General features: G+C 45.1%; 2 protein-coding genes across 2 annotated transcripts; one reads left to right on the top strand and one right to left on the bottom strand.

Annotated features, from left to right (window-relative positions):
• Positions 1–9,109: 9,109 nt before the first annotated feature.
• On the top strand, positions 9,110–9,360 carry PtA15_11A518 (uncharacterized protein; the record flags this gene model as incomplete). Its single annotated transcript, XM_053161435.1, has 2 exons — positions 9,110–9,163; positions 9,250–9,360. 2 exons carry the CDS (start codon positions 9,110–9,112, stop codon positions 9,358–9,360), a joined length of 165 nt encoding a protein of 54 aa, XP_053025382.1.
• An 8,545-nt stretch (positions 9,361–17,905) lies between these two features.
• On the bottom strand, positions 17,906–19,057 carry PtA15_11A517 (uncharacterized protein; the record flags this gene model as incomplete). The annotated part of the gene is made up of 6 exons (XM_053161434.1): positions 17,906–17,947; positions 18,008–18,330; positions 18,414–18,455; positions 18,537–18,617; positions 18,685–18,717; positions 18,784–19,057. 6 exons carry the CDS (start codon positions 19,055–19,057, stop codon positions 17,906–17,908), a joined length of 795 nt encoding a protein of 264 aa, XP_053025381.1.
• Between the last annotated feature and the right edge of the window lie 377 nt (positions 19,058–19,434).

Genomic DNA, 19,434 nt, shown 5'->3' with positions numbered 1-19,434 from the left:
TCACAGGGGCCATCTCTAGAAAACCAACTCGGCATCCACCTCCAACCATCAACGGCTTACCACCCAAGGACAGACAGACAGTCGGAAATCGCAAACAAAGCGGTGGAGCAATACCTCCGCCACTTTTTGAGCTACTGACAGGATGATTGGGCTCCACTCCTGGCAACGGCGGATTTTGCTTACAACAACAACAACCACACGTCAGCAGGGGTGTCCCTATTCAAGGCAAATTACAGATTCAACCCATTGTACAGCAGAATTCTGTTGGCGGAGCAGTGTGTACACGCAGTGGGGGAGCAGTGTGTACATGCAGTGGCAGAGCAACTCCGCCAGCTTGCAGAGGTACAGGAATGTAACCCCCCGCCTTTGGGGTGTCACAATATGGATCACAGGATCCCAAACAGACCCATACTTAGTCCAACCATTTCCCCTGCCCCTCCTAGTTCAGCAGAGATGTTCCTTCCATCTCTCCTGAGCTAGGATTGCGCAATCAAAGGAAACATTGGTTCCAGAAGTCCTCCCAAGGCCTCAGCCTCGTCCCCTCGTCCTTGCCTTGTAAGCCTTGTTGGTGCAGCGCCCCCCTCCCGGGAGCGCTTAAAAGGACGAACTTAAGCACCGTCTGGAAGCGGTGCAAGAGGCCGTGAAAAGCCAGTTCGACAGCGGAGTGCAGAAAACACCGGAATGGAATATTAGCGGAGACAAGGTTTGGCTAGATGGGCGCAATATCTCAACAACCTGCCCCAGCCCCAAGTTGGAACAACGCTGGCTTGGACCATTTCCATGTGAGACAATGCTGGCTTGGACCATTTCCATGTGAGACCCGTGCCTGGCACAAGTATCACAACCCAATCACAGACCAACCCGGACCCGCACTTTTATTCCAGGATCCCCCACTCCCACCTAGCTCAGTAGAGAACCACGACTGACTTCATTTCTACTGAGCTAGGTAAGCCTCTCTTCCCTTCCTTTCTTCACTACTGTTCTATTCACCTTATCTTGTTGTATATACAGAGAGAACACCAACTGACTTCATTTCTACTGAGCTAGTGCAATACAACTTGGGTTCTAGCAATTTTGGTTCTCTCCGAGACATCACGGTCTTGTATAAAAACGGACTACGCTGAATAACTGTGAGATTCAGTGAAGGGCTACTCTCAGCCCTTGCATTCCAATAGCTAGCAGAATTTCAAACTCCACTTACAAACTGACCCTTCACTACAAAAAAAAACTCAAGAAACTGATGTCAGTTGACATGCAGTTACCATGCTAGTACTTTGATCAGTATCTGGGTTCTTCCAGGGCACTTCCAGCTTGCTTCCAGGCTAGCTCAGCTTGGCCAGGTGCCAAGCCACAAGGCACAGCTGCTCAGTGCTCAATTTTGAGCACTGTGCCTTCAGGTGTCCTCAGACACTCAGCCTTGGAAATTTACTGCACAAGTCCATAGTGCAACCTCATGGATGCCTCCCATCCACTTGGGTACAAGTGTGTCAACCGGGAGCAGCCCCTCCCAACCCACTCAATGACCGGACTCAAACCTCTCAATGACCGGCCCGGTCATCAAGAGGGTACACAACGCTTGCAATGCCGGCACACACCGGCCATTGAGAGGTTACACAACCCCTTGATGACCGGCGCACGCCAGTCATTGAGTGGGTCTCAATCCACTCGATGACCAACACAGTCCGGTCATTGAGTGGACTGAGACCCACTCAATGACTGGCACAAGCCAGTCATTGAGAGGTACACAACCCACTCGGTGACTGGCACAACAGTCATCAAGAGGGTTGTGTACCCACTCAATAACCGGTGTGTGCCGGTCATTGAGTGGATTGAGACCCACTCAATGACTGGCGTGCGCCTGTCATCAAGGGGTTGTGTACCCTCTTGATGGCCAGTGTGTGCCAGCATCACAAAGGTTGTGTACCCTCTGGCTTGTGCCAGTCATTGAGTGGGTCTCAGTCCACTTGATGACCGGTGTGTGCCGGTCATTGAGTGGGTTGTGTACATCACCAATTGATGGCTGGATAGTGATGCCGACCCAGAGGGATTCCTCCTGGTTGACAGGTGGATGTTGTTGGCCGGGAGGTACTGCCCCCCGGCCACCTGTTGTATGTTGTTGTCTGCTCCTGGTTGACATGGTTTCCCATTGTTGACTAGGAGCTTCTTGAGGGGGAGGCATCTCACCCGTTCAACAAGAGGCAGGAAGGGCTGATGCTGGCTGACAAGCCCAGGTTGGCAAATCGTGGATCTCCTGAGCATTTGCCTCAGAGACCATGGATCCCAGCTGAGCAATTGCCTCAGAGCTCATTCTTGTCTAGTGCACTGTGCACTAGAATGATTCTGTGCAAATTTCAAATATTCCAGGCTGTTCCAGCCTGGGATTCATTTGTATGAACCTGGTTCTAATTGAGTATTGACTCAAGTATGCCGCATGTCAACTGCCAGCGGTTTCTTGAGTTTTTTTCATAGTGCTTCCGCTCTCCATGCAGGGAGTCCACCCAGTTTTCCGCGTTTCAGTACTCCGCAAACACAAGCCCAACAAAAATGCCCACCAACAGCGGCAGACCCCGGAACCGGTAACAGTCAACGGCAGAGATGAGTGGGAGGTCGACGACATACTGGACAGCCGGCGGAGAGGGCGGACGACTCAATACCTTGTCAGCTGGCGCGGATTTGGACTGGCAGAGAATTAGTGGGAACTGGAGGCAAACCTGAAGAACAGCAGAGACATATTGGCGGAGTTCAACTCAAAATTTCCGGAGGCGGCGGCCAGGCATCGGAGGACACAGAGAAGAAAGTGAGAGGGCAAGCTTTTTCCCACTGGGTTTTTTAATGCTGCCCAGGGACAGAATACAGAGCCAAAAGAGGAGGAATTTTTTATTTATTTTTTATTTCTCATTGATCAACCAGAAAAGGGGGCGGCTTGGGCATTAAAGGGGGGATAATTTTATGAGCCGTAGCGCAGGCTCCGCAGCGCAGACTCACATGTACATAGACTACACATACATGTCACGGACCATACTCAAGGTTCAAGAGGCTGGAGATCCAAGCCTCTTCCTCATCCAGCAATCTACCATCTTGGATCCAGAACCCCCAGAACCCCAGACCCCAGACCCCATCTTCCTCTCCCCAGAACAGACCATAACAATGCCCCCAATAAGGCATGCAGGGATTTTTGACAAAATTGGCTATGTTTGGGTGGAGCTAGAAGATCAGTTCCAAAGCAGTAACCTGCACGTCAACTGCTAGCAGTTACTTGACTTTTTCTTGCAGTGAATGCAGAATTTGTTTGCTTATTACTTTGCTTAATATCTGTTTCTCCGTGCTCAGATGTTGTAAAAAACTTAGTAGAATGTCTTTGCTTGGCGCAATATTGATACCCCACCGCTGTGAGAATAAAGGATGGGTATTGTGTAGAAATGATCACTTCCGCCTTCTTCAAGAATATGTATATCCGGGCTGATTGATTATCAATTTCCTGGCTCCGCACTGCTACTTTCTGCTAGCCTTCAGCGCTCCGCAAGGAGCCTGATCTATAGTGTAATAATCCGCAAGTGATAAATCTCCTCACTCCGGAATAGCAATATAAAGGTCACATAAAACTCTTCTAATACTCTAGTATGTCTGTAAGCTGTAAGTACAATGATGAGTAGTAATTAAGATGATGAAAAGGAAAAGAGAAGAGAAACCGTGAGCCTCCACGCGCATCTCTTTTCTCACCCAATTCCGCAATTTGACATCTTCCCGCACTAGTCAGTCATCTCAGCCCCACTTCCGCATGTCACTTTCCCAATCTCCACTCCTCTCCAACACTTCACCTCCCACGTCCTCTGCCTAGCCCCCGTCAGTCTGACTCTCACCATCTCCACATGCTGGTGAACCCCGCTTCAGCTGCCCCGGCTCACCTGCTGATGCACCGCTGCTATCAGTCCCTGCGTTTAGTCTGCTGCAGTCCAGCCCTACCCGTCTGCTCCAGTCTGCCACCCAATCTGAATCCGCATAACGTCCGATTGGTGCTTTTTTTGCACGTGAGAATTTCTGTAAGCTTTCCTATTGTGCTTTTTCTGACATCATCTTCAGTGCTTATGTCACCAGAATTTACTCTGAGCTCAGCTACTTGTGCATTCCCGCCAGCGCTATTGAAGGATTTACAACAGGAGACAAGCGGAATGGGCGGGGGAGAAAGATTGGCTTAGCCAATAGCAGACAAATAGTCTGGAAAAAAAATACCAAATAACTTACTCAAAGGGGCTAATGCGCTTTCGCAGATAAGACAGTGGGCGGGCTCAAGTGCGCACACGGGAACAGATGGTCAGGACTGATGATTTTTATTCCTGTGTAGTCTTGTAGTTTTTAAATAGACTACATACAAGGTGTTTGATTTGTGGGTGCGGGCTCAAGAACACAATGAATAGGGAACAAATACATGCATAAGGGAAGAATAACATGCAGGTGACAGGCTGACAAGAAAAAAAGGAGAGCAGAAACAAGTTCAAATTCCAACAGCTATTGGCGAGTGGACATTCTGCCACACTTCCCAATATAAATTACCACACCGCTGTTGAGACTAATGTTAAACTTAGAATCTGCTCTTATGCATAATGAAACCCAAAGAAAACAAATATTGATCCTGGTAGCATGACAAGCATTTCAAATAGATACAAGACATGTTCACATGGTATACAAGGGTAACTTTGGGAACTGCAAAGTAAAATGAGCCTCCAGCAAAAGTGGGATTAGCTTACCCCATGGGACACATGGAAATTCTCTACATCCTGCAGACGTTTCTGATTGAGAAGCGCCCAGAGTGCGCCCGGGGGGCATCCAGCAAATGTGATGTGCACTGAGAATCACTTGGATGTTTCCGGAACCGTCCATGTGATGCTCAGCCCTCCAATCCCTCTGAACACTCTTGGGAGTGTCTGATGGACATCTTGAGGTTCCAAAACATTCAGTGTCCATCAGAAACTCTGGATGGAGTGTCGAATGGACACCCACAACCTCTTTCCATCAGAAACTCTGGCTGGAGTGTCCAAAGGATGTTTGGGCACAAGGGTCCAATTACTTATTGCAGGGTGGAAAATTTCTTGCTTCTAACACCAGGGGAGATATGTTCCCACTCCCCAGGGAGTGCCAGAGCTGAATTTTATGTGAGTTTTGGTTGGATGTGGGCCTGATGTGGATTGGTAACTCATCCCTAAATGAATTGTAAAGTGGATGGAGAAGTGATTCAAAAGTCATTCAGAATTGATTTGGGACTCAACACAATGTTGTGTAGAATTCTCTTGTTTTCTAGGTACAACTGTAGGAAAAAATATGATGAAATGATATTTCACCCAAATCCAACTCATCAATTGCTCCTGCACCAGGAAAAAACAATCATTGTCTGCAAGTGAAATAGCAAAGTAAAAAGGGGCCTTTGTACTTTCTCATTTCACTTGTAGGCAAGTGATCATTTTTTTTCCTGGTGCTGTTTACTGATGTTGAAGGATAGCAGAGCAAAATTGACATTCTCAAGTGTAATTCCTCTGAAAAATGGGTTTCTTGTAATTCACATTTTATGCCCTCATGTACAAAATTAAAGTAAATTCAACTTGGTACTATTGGGTTTGGAGTTTTGGAATGTGGTAATGTTGAAGTAAAATTAGTGAAACCCATTTTCTGGGAAATGCGGGAATTAATTTGAATTTGGCTAAAAAAATGGTGAAAACCTTTTTTAATACGGTGAAAGTCCAAGTTAAGTCAAGGTTGGACTGTGGTGCCACTCCAGTTTGGCCAGATATCCTTGCCTCCTCACAAAAATGATCTGGTGAATTTTGCTTTTTTTTGCTTTTCAAAATTCACATGTGCACATGCAAGTGAACTTTTTCACACTTTGCTAATAGTCACCCTGATGTACGCGCGTACATTGATGTGGAAATATCACAGGATGGGCCTTTCACGGCCACATGAAAAGTAAAAGCTTTGTTTTGAGACACCAATTGTCCCCCTGATGTACGCGAGTACATGAGGGGGACAATATCACAGGCTGGGCCTTTCCGATCTCCATGAAAATGACACACTGGTAATGGAGCCAAGAAAGGCCTATATTCTGGATGAGTTCTGGATGATTTCTAAGTTATGGTTTATTTCAGGATGATTTCAAACTGATTTCCACAGATGACTTCCAGTCTTTTTCATACCTATCAAATTTTTATTTACCAAAGGCCTGCAGCACAGTTATGGAAAAACTTTAGGGTAGGGCACTCTCTGGGGAGTGGGAAAATATCTCCCCTGGTGTAAGTGCGGAAAATGCTACTCAGTTTTCATGAACTACAGGGTTTGAGCTAAATGTATTATCAACTTACTAGTGATGATTAATGATGATTGTAAACAAAAATTAAGTCATTCTGAAATACAATGATTTGAGGTAGCAGTAAGAGAAGAGAGATAATTTCAACACAGGGTGCGGGTTTTCCTCTATCATTGTGATGGCGTAGTTGGGAAACAATATGTTCCCCGTACCCAGCGCACCCTGTTGTTTGTGTGTTTGATCCTTGGGTTGCTCAATCTCCAACTGGCTTGCCACACTCCACCCTACTACCCATCCTGCCCATATTTACCAGCCCACCCACTCCAGTAGCTGGCTGCCGCATGCGCTGCACCAGCCAAGCTGGCCTGGAATTTTGGAACTCCAGGTATGGTTTTAGATACATTTTGGATTGAATGATAGCATACCATCCAGCAGATTTTTGGAGAACCTCTTTGCCTGGGCTAGGGAAACAGTTTTTCATTTCATGAACTTTTGCCCACAGACTAGAGGCCTGAGGGTGTCTCTCTTGAGACATTTACAACTTTTTTGGATTCGCTTTTGGGCAGAACTTCTCTACCAGTTTCTCAGCAATTGAAATGCTGAATCAGCCCTAGCAAGATTTCTTCAAGACTCAAAATGTTTCCTGGAACATCTCCCATGATAGCCCCGTCATCAATCCCCATCCCTCTCCCTCCCGTAATTCTTCTTTTTCCTTTCTTTTTCTTCTCTAAACTGTTCTCAATTCCTCACCATCCTTCTATTATAACACTAGCATAGCTGTAGTTGTGTTTGGTTTAAATTTGTGTCCTCTCATTTCACAAGGCTGTTACTTAGATTCATAGTGTGCAATGCCATAGGCCAAAATTTACTTTGAAAAAATATGCTTGGAGACCATCCAGCGGATGCCTTCTTTGGTAATTTCTGTAATCAAGCATGCAGATTTCTGTCATTGGAAACTTCCTGCAGCGCAAGAGACGGACAGCTGCAGGCATTTCCAAACTTATGTACAATCAAAATCCGCGCCAACCCGTGGTGTAGTTGGTAAAAGCATCACCCATGAAGTTTGAGGTCGTGGTTTTGAGTCCTGTAGTGCACAAATTACATTTTGGTTTCTGACAACTAACAATAATAAGAAAGGCACATAATTTTTACATTATTGTTACATGACGGGTTACCATAGCAATAGCCACCACCCCAAAAAGCAAGGCAATGTGGGCCCATTGCCATGCTCTAACAATTATTTGAAACTAGTTGTATTCAGAACAAATTTTACTGAAACAGTGCTTTATATATTTGTAACTTATACCTTACAAACACCCAACTATGTCCATTACTCATTCAAATGTCCCTGAAAAGAATGGAGTACAACATGTGAATTCTTTAACATTTCTCTAAAATTATTTGTTCAATTTCACCCCTACAGAAATGCCCATGCATCCAACAAACAATGTTCATAATCACTGCCCAAAAATATTCTTTGTATAAATAATAATTTTATTGTGTTTATACTGCTCATAGTTTTACTTTTTGATCCTTTTTTGTATTCTGTATTTACTGCATTTTCTGGGGGCTCTACCTTAACCCAATGAAGCAGAAACTTCATTTTGATTTGAATGCAAATTGCATTTTGAATGAAGTTACAACCTACACCCAATGCAATTTATTTTAACTCACTAGAACTCAGATAGAAACTTTATACAGTAGAAGATGTATATCCTCTGGTTGGAGGCTCTATCTTCATTGGATGGAGATACAAACTTCATTGGAAGACAGTTTCACCGCAATTTGGAGGAGGTAGAGCATCCATCCAACAAAGGTTGTGGCTTCATCAGGCTCATCTGATTGAGTTACAACAACCATTGGATGGAGGGACCCGGAGAGCCTACAACTGATGGGGGTAAATCCTCCATTAAATTGAGATAATACCACTATTTGAGGAAGGTGTAACATCCATTGGGTGAGGCTGTAGCTCCATTGGATGGAGGTACAACCACTTGATGCAATGAGATTTCCTGGATTGGATGAATTTAGATTTGTTTGATGCAAAGGGAGTACCCCCATCAGGTGGAGTTACATACTCCAGTCAAATGAGGTCGTACCCCTATCATGTAAAGGTAAAACCTGCATTGAATAAGGGTGTTGACTCCACCAAATGAGGGTACCACATTCATTGAACAGAGGTTGTACCTCCACCTTATGGTGGTTGTGCCTCCGCACTATGGGGGTACAACCTTGATTGAACAAAGGTTGTACCTCCACCTGATGGGGGTAAGGCCTCCATTGAATGGAGCTTTTAACTCCATTCAAATCACAATGGAGGATGTACTCCATCAGGCAGAGGCCAAATTGAGGCCAGGTGACTTTGGACAATTGTTCAAGTCACTTTGAGTACTTTGGACAATTGTCCAAGTCACTTCAAGTACTTTGGACAATTTTCCAAGTCAATTTGAGGAATTTTTATGATTGTCCAAGTGATTTTACTTTGGAAGATTGTCAAATTAACTTTAAGGACTTTGGAAAATCATCCAATTCCGTCTTAGGATAAAATTGACAACCTGCAGGTTGGAAACCGGGTCCCCACTGTGGGTAAGGGTACCAGAAAATGGGCACCGGGTTCCACCTTGTCAGGTACCAAGGGTGGTGTGCTAGCTGCACTTGCTCTCAAAATGTGTGCCTGCTTTCCAGTCCTCCTGTCTTTGCTGTCCCGTGCAGGCTGTCCAAGGAGAAGTTATCAAGGCAGCTGACCCAGGTATCTTCTCAGCCGGTACTTGTTTTGTTATAAACTAAATCTGAGCTGGCTTTCATCCAGTTCATATCATGGGCTTGGCCCCTGTGGATGGGAATACGCCAAGCAAGGGCTTTGGCGCGGAGGTAAGCGGCTCTGTGGTTCCCGGAAGAGAGTACCTTGAACCACACAGAAAACTCATGAGCATGTGTCTGGCCACCATGACAAATAGGGGGCTCAGGTTGTGTGTGGACAGGCCATACCCAGGGACCTAAAGGTTTTATCAAAAAACCAGGCACCCGCCGGCACCAGGAAGTACCAGGCCAAAACCATCCCTGGTTAAAGCTCTGTAACATATGGGTTAAACTTCTGTAACAGAGCTGGTCAAAATGAACCTGTTGCGGGTACCCGGTATCCGTTGGCGGGTAACCGCTGCCCACGAAAAGGTACCCGCCAGCGGGTGCGGGTGCAGGTGCGGATGTGTGATGTTCTGCCATAAACCAAGCGGGTACCTGGGTATTTTGTTTCCACACCCGCTCACGTATATAGCTGAGGTTTGCAGGCTAGAGAATTTCAATTTAGACTAAGGAATGCCCCAGTGGACACGGGTCCCGTTGGGACCCGGGTACCGCACCCGTTTTTTTGCCCAAACCCAACACGCATCACTGCCTGGTAGGTGCGGCGGGTACCCGCTGTTGGAATTCTGTCAGATTCCTCTTGCTTTCACCTCTAAAACTTGTTTTATATCATTCTCAAGAATTTTCAGAATCACTGTTAGTACAGAAGTCATCACACCATGTAGACTAAGAGCCATGAGTAGTAGATAACATTTTGTCATACGTGTATCAAGCATAGTCTCTGAGATAGAATACTTGAAACTTGTCTCGTAGTCACCTTCCTTTTATTTTTGGACTTACTTCGCGCACTGCCAGAAACTCTTCGCGCACTGTGGGAGTCGTCATCCCAATGTCCAGGCCCCAGTGCGCGCTTCCGCCACGGCTCTTCGCGCACTGTGTATTCCCCCAAAAAAAAGGCTTGAGTTTCTTGGGATATTTTTTGAGGGATTGATAGAATGACCCTTCATAACCCCTCCAAAAAATAACTGAGTCATTCAGGGGTCTCCTTGAACCTAGAGAATTTTGAGCAGAAAAAAACAAATTTTAACCTCCGAGGCACCTTTAATGCAGCTTCGTGTGACCCAGCAGCCCCAGAAATCTTACATCATCATGATAAATATGCAAATTCTTTGCCTGATAATTTTCAGAATTTTCCCTACCTTCCCGTTTGTCAAATAGGTATTGCTGTAATTTATGCTTGTGTCCCACTGTTGTTCCAGTTGTTTTGTATTTAGAATAAATTAGATAACCAATGCTTCACCACTCATTAAATAATTTTCTTATGATTTCTTTGGGTTGCTTTAAAATCTCCCCGAGAAATACACACTCCTTTGGATAAAAACTATTTTTCCCCAAAAATACACTTGAATTTTCAATGATCTACCTCTTTGAGGGGGCCCAGCTTTAATCCTTACAGCCAATAAGAGATTCCACAGCTTCAATCAAGCTAAAAAAATCACAACCATCACTGAGGAGACCAGGGAGTTGATCACTGCCCTAACATGGTTAGATTGCAGCAATACCTATTTGACATACAGGAAAGCTGGTGAAAATTATAAAAATTATCAGGCTGTGAAATTGCACATGCACTATTATAATGTGAAGTTTTTTTGGCTACTGGGTCACAGGAAGTGGCATTTTTAATGCTTTCCGCGTCCAAATATGATTTTTTCATGTCAATTTTCTGTAGGCTCAAGGAGACTCCTAACTGACTTGATCATTTTTTTGGGGGATCATAAAAATTCATTCTATTGATTCATACAAAAATATCTCACAAAAGGCAAGGAGTTTTTTTGGGGGAACACGCAGTGCGCAAAGAGCCGTGGCAGAAGCGCGCACTGGGGGCTGGACGTCGAGACAACAACCCCCACAGTGCGCAAAGAGCTTTCTGCAGTGCGTGAAGTAAGTCCGTTTATTTTTTCTTCCAACCACATTTTGGCCGCCTGTTGTTAGTCTACTTAAAACTAGTACTAGAGTCCAAGGCGGCTACGCCGCCGCACCCTCAGGACCCGCCAGGACCCCCAGCCCCTAAGCCTGCCGCCAGGCCCCCCCGCACCCGCCAACCCAAACCCCCCGCCAACAACCTGCAACACAGACACACCACCAAAAAACAATTTCACATTCCCTCCCAATCCCGTATAGCGAGTGTGTCTTAATAAAGTTCTTTGACCCAGGAACAATATATTTAACCTTGAATGTCTTGTGGCGGTGTTCCTTGAAAAAAAAAATCAGCCTCATGTCTTGTTTGAAGTGAGTAGAAAGCTTACTTGAGAGTCCCAATCCGTGTGTTCCATTGTGACTTCAAGGCAACTTTCACTTCCACTGACAACTTCCTTGCGTCTAATGACAATCCCAAGTCCCACAACGCTTGACTTGTTATAGAACTCAAATTCCTCATCACTGAAATCTTGCACACGTGCAACAGAGTGCTGATTGTAAGTCACAACCGGGTTTTTTCTGTTGTTTGTCGCGATTAACTTTCCTGCCAATGAATAGACCACACTTGCAAGGAGGATATTTGCAAGGGCAGTATTTGTTGTAAGAGTTACTTCAAAATCTTGTTGGTTGTTCCTGTCAATGCTGGCACATTGAACAAAAGATTGTGTCGTGACATTTCCGTATTGATTTGCACGGATGTTTTCTGGTATGGACTGCGGAGGTTATCAGTTAAAAATCAAGAAAATTACAGATAGGAAGTTAGCATACTTCATTGAGTGGCTCATAGAGACTGTTGAAATGGACTGGATGATTAGGGTTTCGGTTCATGGCCATTTCTGATAATTTGTTGAAATCAAGATCAGGGAAAACTTCGGAAGCGGGGACGTGAAATTAAAGGCAAATGTGAGTGAGTTCTGATGATTGCTGAAATGTTTTGGTGTTAGGAGGGAGGGGGGGAAAGGGGGGAGAAAGGGAGAGATCAGGTTGCCTTATGAAGTATACGCCGGGTGTTTAATTGTGGACCCGATGAAAGTGGAGCAGGCTAAGGAAAGGCCCTTGACAACACTAAGGAGTGAAGCACTCAACAACAAGAGTAAGAAAAGCTGTTGAGTCCCCCAAAATGAATGACCAACAAGGCGCAGGTCAAAAGACCCGTGTTTACCGTAGATATTCATCTTGAATCTGAAGCGGTTGCCTGGTTGCAAACAGTCAGCTCGCCAAATCGGGCAAATTGTTTTTAAACATTCCAAACAGTCCACCTCAATGCTGGCCAGGAATCAAACTCACAAATTTCAGTGGATGGTAGTCCAAAGAAGAATGTGGGTCGACAAGGTTCAAGGAGGCATTAATGACCCGCAACAACCGTACAGCATGCAAACATTCTAACCGTGCAACCATGGTTAAGGGGGGATCCCTGCATTCTGACAATTTGGAATCGGGCTGTGGCTGATGTTGGGCGTGGCTTGGCAAGGGTTCAAGACAGTTCGGCAGCTATGCGTCCAAAGTCGGAGTGAGCTGTATCGGAAGAGGAAACGTTGGGCTGCTTCATATTCGAAATTACCACTCCAAAAGGTCGGGAACCTTGCCAAAGATTGGGACAAATGACCAAGCTTATCTCTTGAGCCCTCCTGCCAGTATCGCGGCAGTGGTTCACCGCCTAACAACTGGTCGTCAAAGCAGAAAACCGACACGAAAAACCTCGTAGAAGCGGCCCGCTCATTGCATGCGACGCCGGGCGGATGTTATATTTGCAAGGGAGGTCGTTTCCCCTGACACCACGAGATTAGCGCAGTCGTTTCCCCTGACGCCACGAGATTAGCGCAGTCGTTTACCTTGACGCCACGAGATTAGCGCAGAGGGGGTTGTTCCTGAAAACACCCTGAGACAAGGTGATAAGAAAAAAAACCTGAAACACCAATCAAAAGGTCCGTGAAAATAATTGTCATAAGTAAATGATGAAATTGGATTAAGCATGGTGTTTGAACTGCATACACTACCTGAGACAAGTTGCGGCCAAAGACTTGTCTGATTTGGGCTTTTGAAAGCCAAGGCGGGAAGGTTGTAGTCGCGGAGCTTGAGGAAAAATGATGTTTCAATTCCGTACACTACATGCGACAAGTTCGCGCCAGGGTTCGTCGGATTCGGGTTTTTGGAGGCCGAGGCGGAATCATTGAATTGTCGGAGCTGGAGGACATTTAAGGGCGCCTCTCGACAGCTTCGAAAAGTCACGGCTCAAATCCCCTGTAGCACTTGCTCAGGTTGAGGGTAGCTTGTCCTTGTGCCTCCGCCATTGCACTTGCAATGCGCTTGAGGGTCAAGTAATCAAACTTTAGCCCACCTGTCGCACTTGCACAGGTTGCGCGCCCCTCTTTTAAACCTCCATCCCCGCATTTGTGGGTGATCTGAGGCTCACATTGTTTCACTGCGCTTCTGCAGCTCAATAAATAATTTGGGATTTCCATGTTTTTTCCCCTGGTGCGCGAGCCCAGGGTCAACATTTTGCCCACTTCTGGCCCCTTGCACTTGTAACGGGCCCGAGGAGGGAGAACCCGGCCCCTTTTCATCCGTGATTCACTGATTGGGGGGCCAGTCCAAGGCATTCATGTTCGGGGACTTAAAACAATTTTTCTGGGGAAAAGTCAAACGTACTTTTACCTCCAAGGAAAAATGGTGGGCAGTTGTTTGAAGATCAAGCCTTGCACAGCAAGGCCTGATTTTTGGGCTTCTTGGTAGCACCATAGGGGAAACCCTTGATCCCAATTTCCACGGAAATGTGGATTTAATAGACTTAGATACAACAAGCAATTAAAAGTCATTAGCGTCTCCTTCATTCTCCGCGCCCCAACCTGAGCCGCATCCGGTGAGATCATCATCCTCACTGCTCCCCTTTCTCAAGACTTAGAGATCATCTCCTATCCTCACTCTTCTCTGTGCGGCGGTAACCAGTCTTATTTTTAACAACCGCGGGTACCCGCCAACTTTTACTGCACCAAACACGCTTATTTTCATCAAGGAGAAAATGAAAAAAATATGTGGTAGTTAATCATCCTCTACCTCTATCACCCTTTTTTTCCCCTTCTGCTGCATCTTCTTAGTCAAAGTGATTGCCCCTTTCCATTTGGCTAAAGCTCCTCGCTCAATCTTGTTGTTCTTTGAGTAGAAGGCAACAGTCATTCCGCGACTTACTGACTTTGATGTAAGTCTGTGCCTCCGCGATGTAACATAATTGGCCCCAAAGCTGAATGATCTCTTGAAATCAACATATGTTCCTGAGAGGTTGAGACCAGTGAAAAAATTAGTCACTGCAAGCCATGATGAACAGAGGAAAACTTACCAGGGCAACTTAAAACATCCAGCGCCATGCGTGTTGCCGGCACGCTTCTGCTGGATCCACCACTTGAGTGGACTCACCGGTTCATTACCATCCAGGACAAGTCCTCCAGAGAGCCACATGCCAATGCGTCCAATGACTGATTGCCGCCTTGGGCAGCCGCAGCTTCACTGAGGCCAGAAAGCATGCTGGTCTTGGGCTGTGAAATATTAGATAATATTAGATAAATTGTTCAAGAAATAATTAATTAGAATGAAAATTGGGACTTACCTTGGGGGTGGGATTAGTTGTAGCGGAGGTAGTGGGTTGTGGCCTGTAATGTGAAACACACATGTCCCGTGCAAGGCGTATAGCCTCGGAGATCCAATTGGGGTCCCAGTTTGCCAACTTGAAGTACTCATCCCAAAACAAGGTGCAGGACTGTACCTCCAAAAAAATGAGTCAATAAACATGCAAGCTTCAAATAAAACTTATTTGTCTGCCCTCAGACAAAAGCTAAATAAATTTTTAACAGAGAAAATTTATGAATTTTACCAGCTTGAAGGAGTACCATTACTTCAAGAGAACTCCGCGCTCCACGCGCTAGATTTGATGTCGTAATTCTGTGAAGACTGATTACTTGAAAAGTGTAATGAATTTTGTTATGTTCATGCAACCCGCGTGCGCTGTTCTGCGGCGTAATTATCTCATTGAGTCGCGGGACCCAATCGGAGAAGACTGATTACTTGAAAAGTGTAATATATTTTGTTATGTTCATGCAACCCGCGTGCGCTGTCCTGCGGCGTAGTTATTTCATTGAGTCGCGGGACCTAATTGGAGGACTGCAGTGTAGTTATCTCATTTAGTCGCGGGACCCAATTGATGAAGACTGAGCTTGGCAAAAAATCAAAGTGAATCTGAACTGAATCACTCTCCAGCCTCAAACTGCCATCCTGGCAGGGCTAAGCGCTGCCACTGTAGCAAGATTGGTTGACGGTTTATCCAACCCCATGGACATATGGCTCTCAGGTGGGCTGGTTCTGGAAGCTGGGGCACCAATCAATAGTCTGAAGTGGTGGGTTGAGCAGAAATGTTTGGGAAATACCCACCACGGCCTTTTACAGATGGCCTTTGATATATTAAGCTGCCAGGGTGAGTTTCATATTTTCTTACATATAAGTTTTGGATTGGAAGAGTTATCAATGCTGATTACTCCTGGTTTCATACAGCAACAACTGTAGATGTAGAGCGTACCTTCAACTTTGGCCAAGATTATGTGTCCGCCAGGAGACACAGCCTCAGTGCAAAGTCAGTAAGTAGAGGGATGACCTTGTTGTTCTATTCAAAGAACAACAAGATTGGACGCCTGGCCCTCCACAAGTACATGGCCAAACATAAAAACAAGGCCAAAACAGCTGTAAAGACCAGGGCAGAAGGCTCAAAAAATGTTGTACATATAGATTAAGATAGTCAGAAATTGGAATCTGCTGCCTTAGTTGTCAGCCTTAGAGTCAACTCAGCTGACCTAAAGTCTGCCTTTATATACTTTTTACATATGAATTACTTCATATCTTTTTCATCTTATGAGATAACCTTGGTTTGACTTCATATTCTGTTTCCTCATGCAATTTTAACCCTAGTTACAACTTATCAATTCCTTGTAACTATACTCCTTCCTTGAGTTATTGAGTTGTGGCGCGTATGCGCAGTTGTGACGTGTCAGCGCTACCAGGCGCGCCAAACCACATGTACATATGTAAATTACATAAGCAAACTGTGAAAATTTTCGTAGTCAGGATCCCACTTGCCTGAGGTGGATCTACAGACTTCAGCACACCAGAACCACACCCCAGATAACCCCAGGATCACCACCAAAGAGTTTACAACACTCCCAGTATACCTACCGTCACAGGCGCCTAGGATATTGACAGTAAGTAACCTCTTTCACTGAACCTTGTTTATCTCAGAGGTACAACTCTGTGTCTTGCTTGATCTGCTCTTTTCTGCTGGCCTTTGCCTTCTTTTGATCACAGGGCTGTCCCTCCATATCTGCTGGCCTTTGCCTCATTCTTGATCACAGGGCTGTCCCTTCTTATCTGCTGGCCTTTGCCTCAAATCTAGGTTACAGGGCTATCCCTCAGGTTTCCCTTTAAGAACCTTGACTATCCAGAAGGAAGCTAAAAAATTGTGGCTGGATTAAACTTATCTAATCCAGAGACCCTCCACATTTCTTAGTGAGAGGAGGCTGTAGCACTTTCTAGCACAGCTTAGCAGCACTCTTCTTAAGAGTAGCATTGCCAGTGGACGTGCATTCCCACTAGAATAACCTAGTATATCTCCTTATCCTGATCCTGTCCTGTTTGTCTTTTCTCTTTCTCTATCTCTCTCACAGTTGTATTTTCTTTATCCAAAGAAATCCAACTATTTCCCCCCTTCTTTCTTGTGTCCTGTAGTCACTATAGAGACTCAGGCTCACATTAGTGCATTTTAAACAACGGGTACCAGCAAATACCCGGAATGGGTAATGCCAATACCCGCTCTGCGGGTGCGGGTGTCTCATATTAGGCAAAATATGCTGCAGGTACCCGGATACAAACGGGTACCCAGGTTCAAATTGACCAGCTGTATTCTGTAACCACTGGGTTAAGCTTCTGTAACACCTATGTTCAACTTGTGTCAAGAATGGATTATCCATGTGTAATAACACTGTTTTAATCATGGCAATGTGGGCATATTGCCTTGCTTTTTGGGGTGGTGAGCTACCATTGTCATGCATATTTTTCTCTATTGGCCACATCTTCACCCCTTCACCTGGTTCAAAACCCCACAGTCTTCATTGGTGGTATGAGACTAAAACCTGGCTTCCAACCAATATACATTATCAGATTTTGTTTATACAAGTGGGACTGTAGCATGACCCCAAAGAGGCATGCAGCCCATTGGCAATCTTTGCAAGGAAGCTAATGCAAATTCTTCATAAAATCAGACAATTGGACTTGTTAAAAAATCACAGAAACAGATGCACACCGGGGAAAAATTGCTGCGGCGGGGGATGTCGCGATATTATAGCGCAGAGGCGGCCGATATAGCGGTTGGGCCGCTGCGCTACGCTTTTTTTTTAGCTTGATAACCATGGGTATGGGTCTGTTTTTTGAAGTTTAAAAACGCGGGAGATCGCTATTGCCAGCAATGTTGACGCGCTGGACGGCTGCACAAAGGCTTTTTGGCGCTTGGCTGATGTAAATGCATCTTAGCCGACACATAATGTTGCAAATGTGCTAAGCGTATACAATTTTGCAAGATAATACTACAAAGGTGTTAACAGCAGTAGAAAGCTTGTTTGTTCTGTACTTATGGGGAAGCTGAGACATGCATTACATTATACGCTAATAAGAAGTGGAGGGGACAGAGAGCTAAAAATATAGGAAAACGAACTAAACTGAACAGAACAACTATCAGGTATTAAGGTGTTATGTAGAAATATGAAATGCTGGTGATGAGGGTAAATTTGAGGTGCACAGAGTTCAATTCCCTGGCTTTGGAGTTCCTTCGCATGTCCACGATGACTGCAGGTGATAACGAAAGGTCAGGCAAGATTCAGTCACCGGTAAAAATTCATTACGCACATCTCTTTTGGATGGCTTTCCAACCCATTGATAAATATCTTCGAGCCTTTTTCCCATTCCAAGACATTCCGATACGTGCATAAGCTTATATCCAGCTTTTTGCAGGACAGTCACAGCATGTGGCGTGACTTTACGAGCCGTATCTTCGTAAGTCTCGTGGTTCAGCGCGATCTGAGGGGCTGGATACTTCTCCGCCAGTTGGGAATACATGGCATTTGATTCCTCAGCCGAAGCACCCACTGAATCTCCTGAGTCACTTGACCAGTCGACCACCACATATCCTCGTTGTCTTAATATTGTTAAATTTTCCTCAGTATGATCGCCTGATCGAGGTGGATAACGATATCGGTGAGGAATATGAGCATGGAAAGAAAAGGCTTGTTCTCGTAGATACGGAGAATCTTACCGTAAGGTGCTCGGAAAAATTTAGGTTTGATTCCTAGAATCCCTGAGAAACGCAAGAGAAGGAACATCAGCAGGGAGGGTAGAGAAAAGAAGGCTCCATATTGATAAACTTTGTGAGACTTACTTTTTAAGGCTCGCTCCAACAAGTCAAGTTGCTCATGAAGTTCATGGGCTGACAAAGTACTAATATTTGCATGCGACCAGGCTAAAAGGAAAAGAATGACCGTTAAGAGTAATCTCTCGAGAATATCTTGATAGAATTTTGGACTAACTATGTGAGCCAATCAAGTGGCCCTGGGCGAAAGCTGAGAATGTTGGATGAGTAACGGCCAAGGCGCTTTGATACATAGAAACTGGTTTAAAATGCTCACTGTGTCTCAGGTGTTCGACGACCTCCTCATCATAGATGCAATCGTAATTATATCCATTAACAAAGAATGTACCTTTGATGTCTCGATCATAGAGGTAGTCAGAAATTTCGTTTTGATAAAGATAAGGTCCATCATCGAAGGTAAGAGCGAGGGTTCCAGGATTCGAGCAGGTGGTAAGAGCCACATTCTTCGAAGATTTGGTGTAGTAAGCAGATTGGACTGATAAGTTTGATCCCAACGCAATTAGGAGGCCAAGATACATCTTCACGTTCATGGCGTTTTTCTGGAGGTTTTAATCGTTGGATTTATTGGGTAGCAAAAAGTGAATGATATTTAGGAGAGACCTCTTGACAGATTCGAACCAACGGATGAAGATATTTTTTCTCTGGTAGGAAGGAGTAGTGAGATAGAATGACGAGCCTCAATAGTCTTGAAGGTATCTTTATATATCCATTTCGAGAAACGCGTCAAACATGCGAACCATTTCGACTACTCAACCAGAGTTATGTCCCGAACCAACCTTTTCAAACAGGAAAGCCCGCCACTTGATATGTTCAACCAATTTTTGTGCCTCGCAGAGTTTGGCCTACTTTTCAGGAACAGTATGCCGCAGGTGCGCAAGTCTTAGCACTGATCCCATCATAGGACAGG

The sequence above is a fragment of the Puccinia triticina genome, chromosome 11A (genome assembly GCF_026914185.1).
Source record: "Puccinia triticina chromosome 11A, complete sequence".
Classification (NCBI taxonomy): domain Eukaryota; kingdom Fungi; phylum Basidiomycota; class Pucciniomycetes; order Pucciniales; family Pucciniaceae; genus Puccinia; species Puccinia triticina.
Note: the sequence above shows the minus strand (reverse complement) of the source record. Positions and strands in the feature narration are given on the sequence as shown.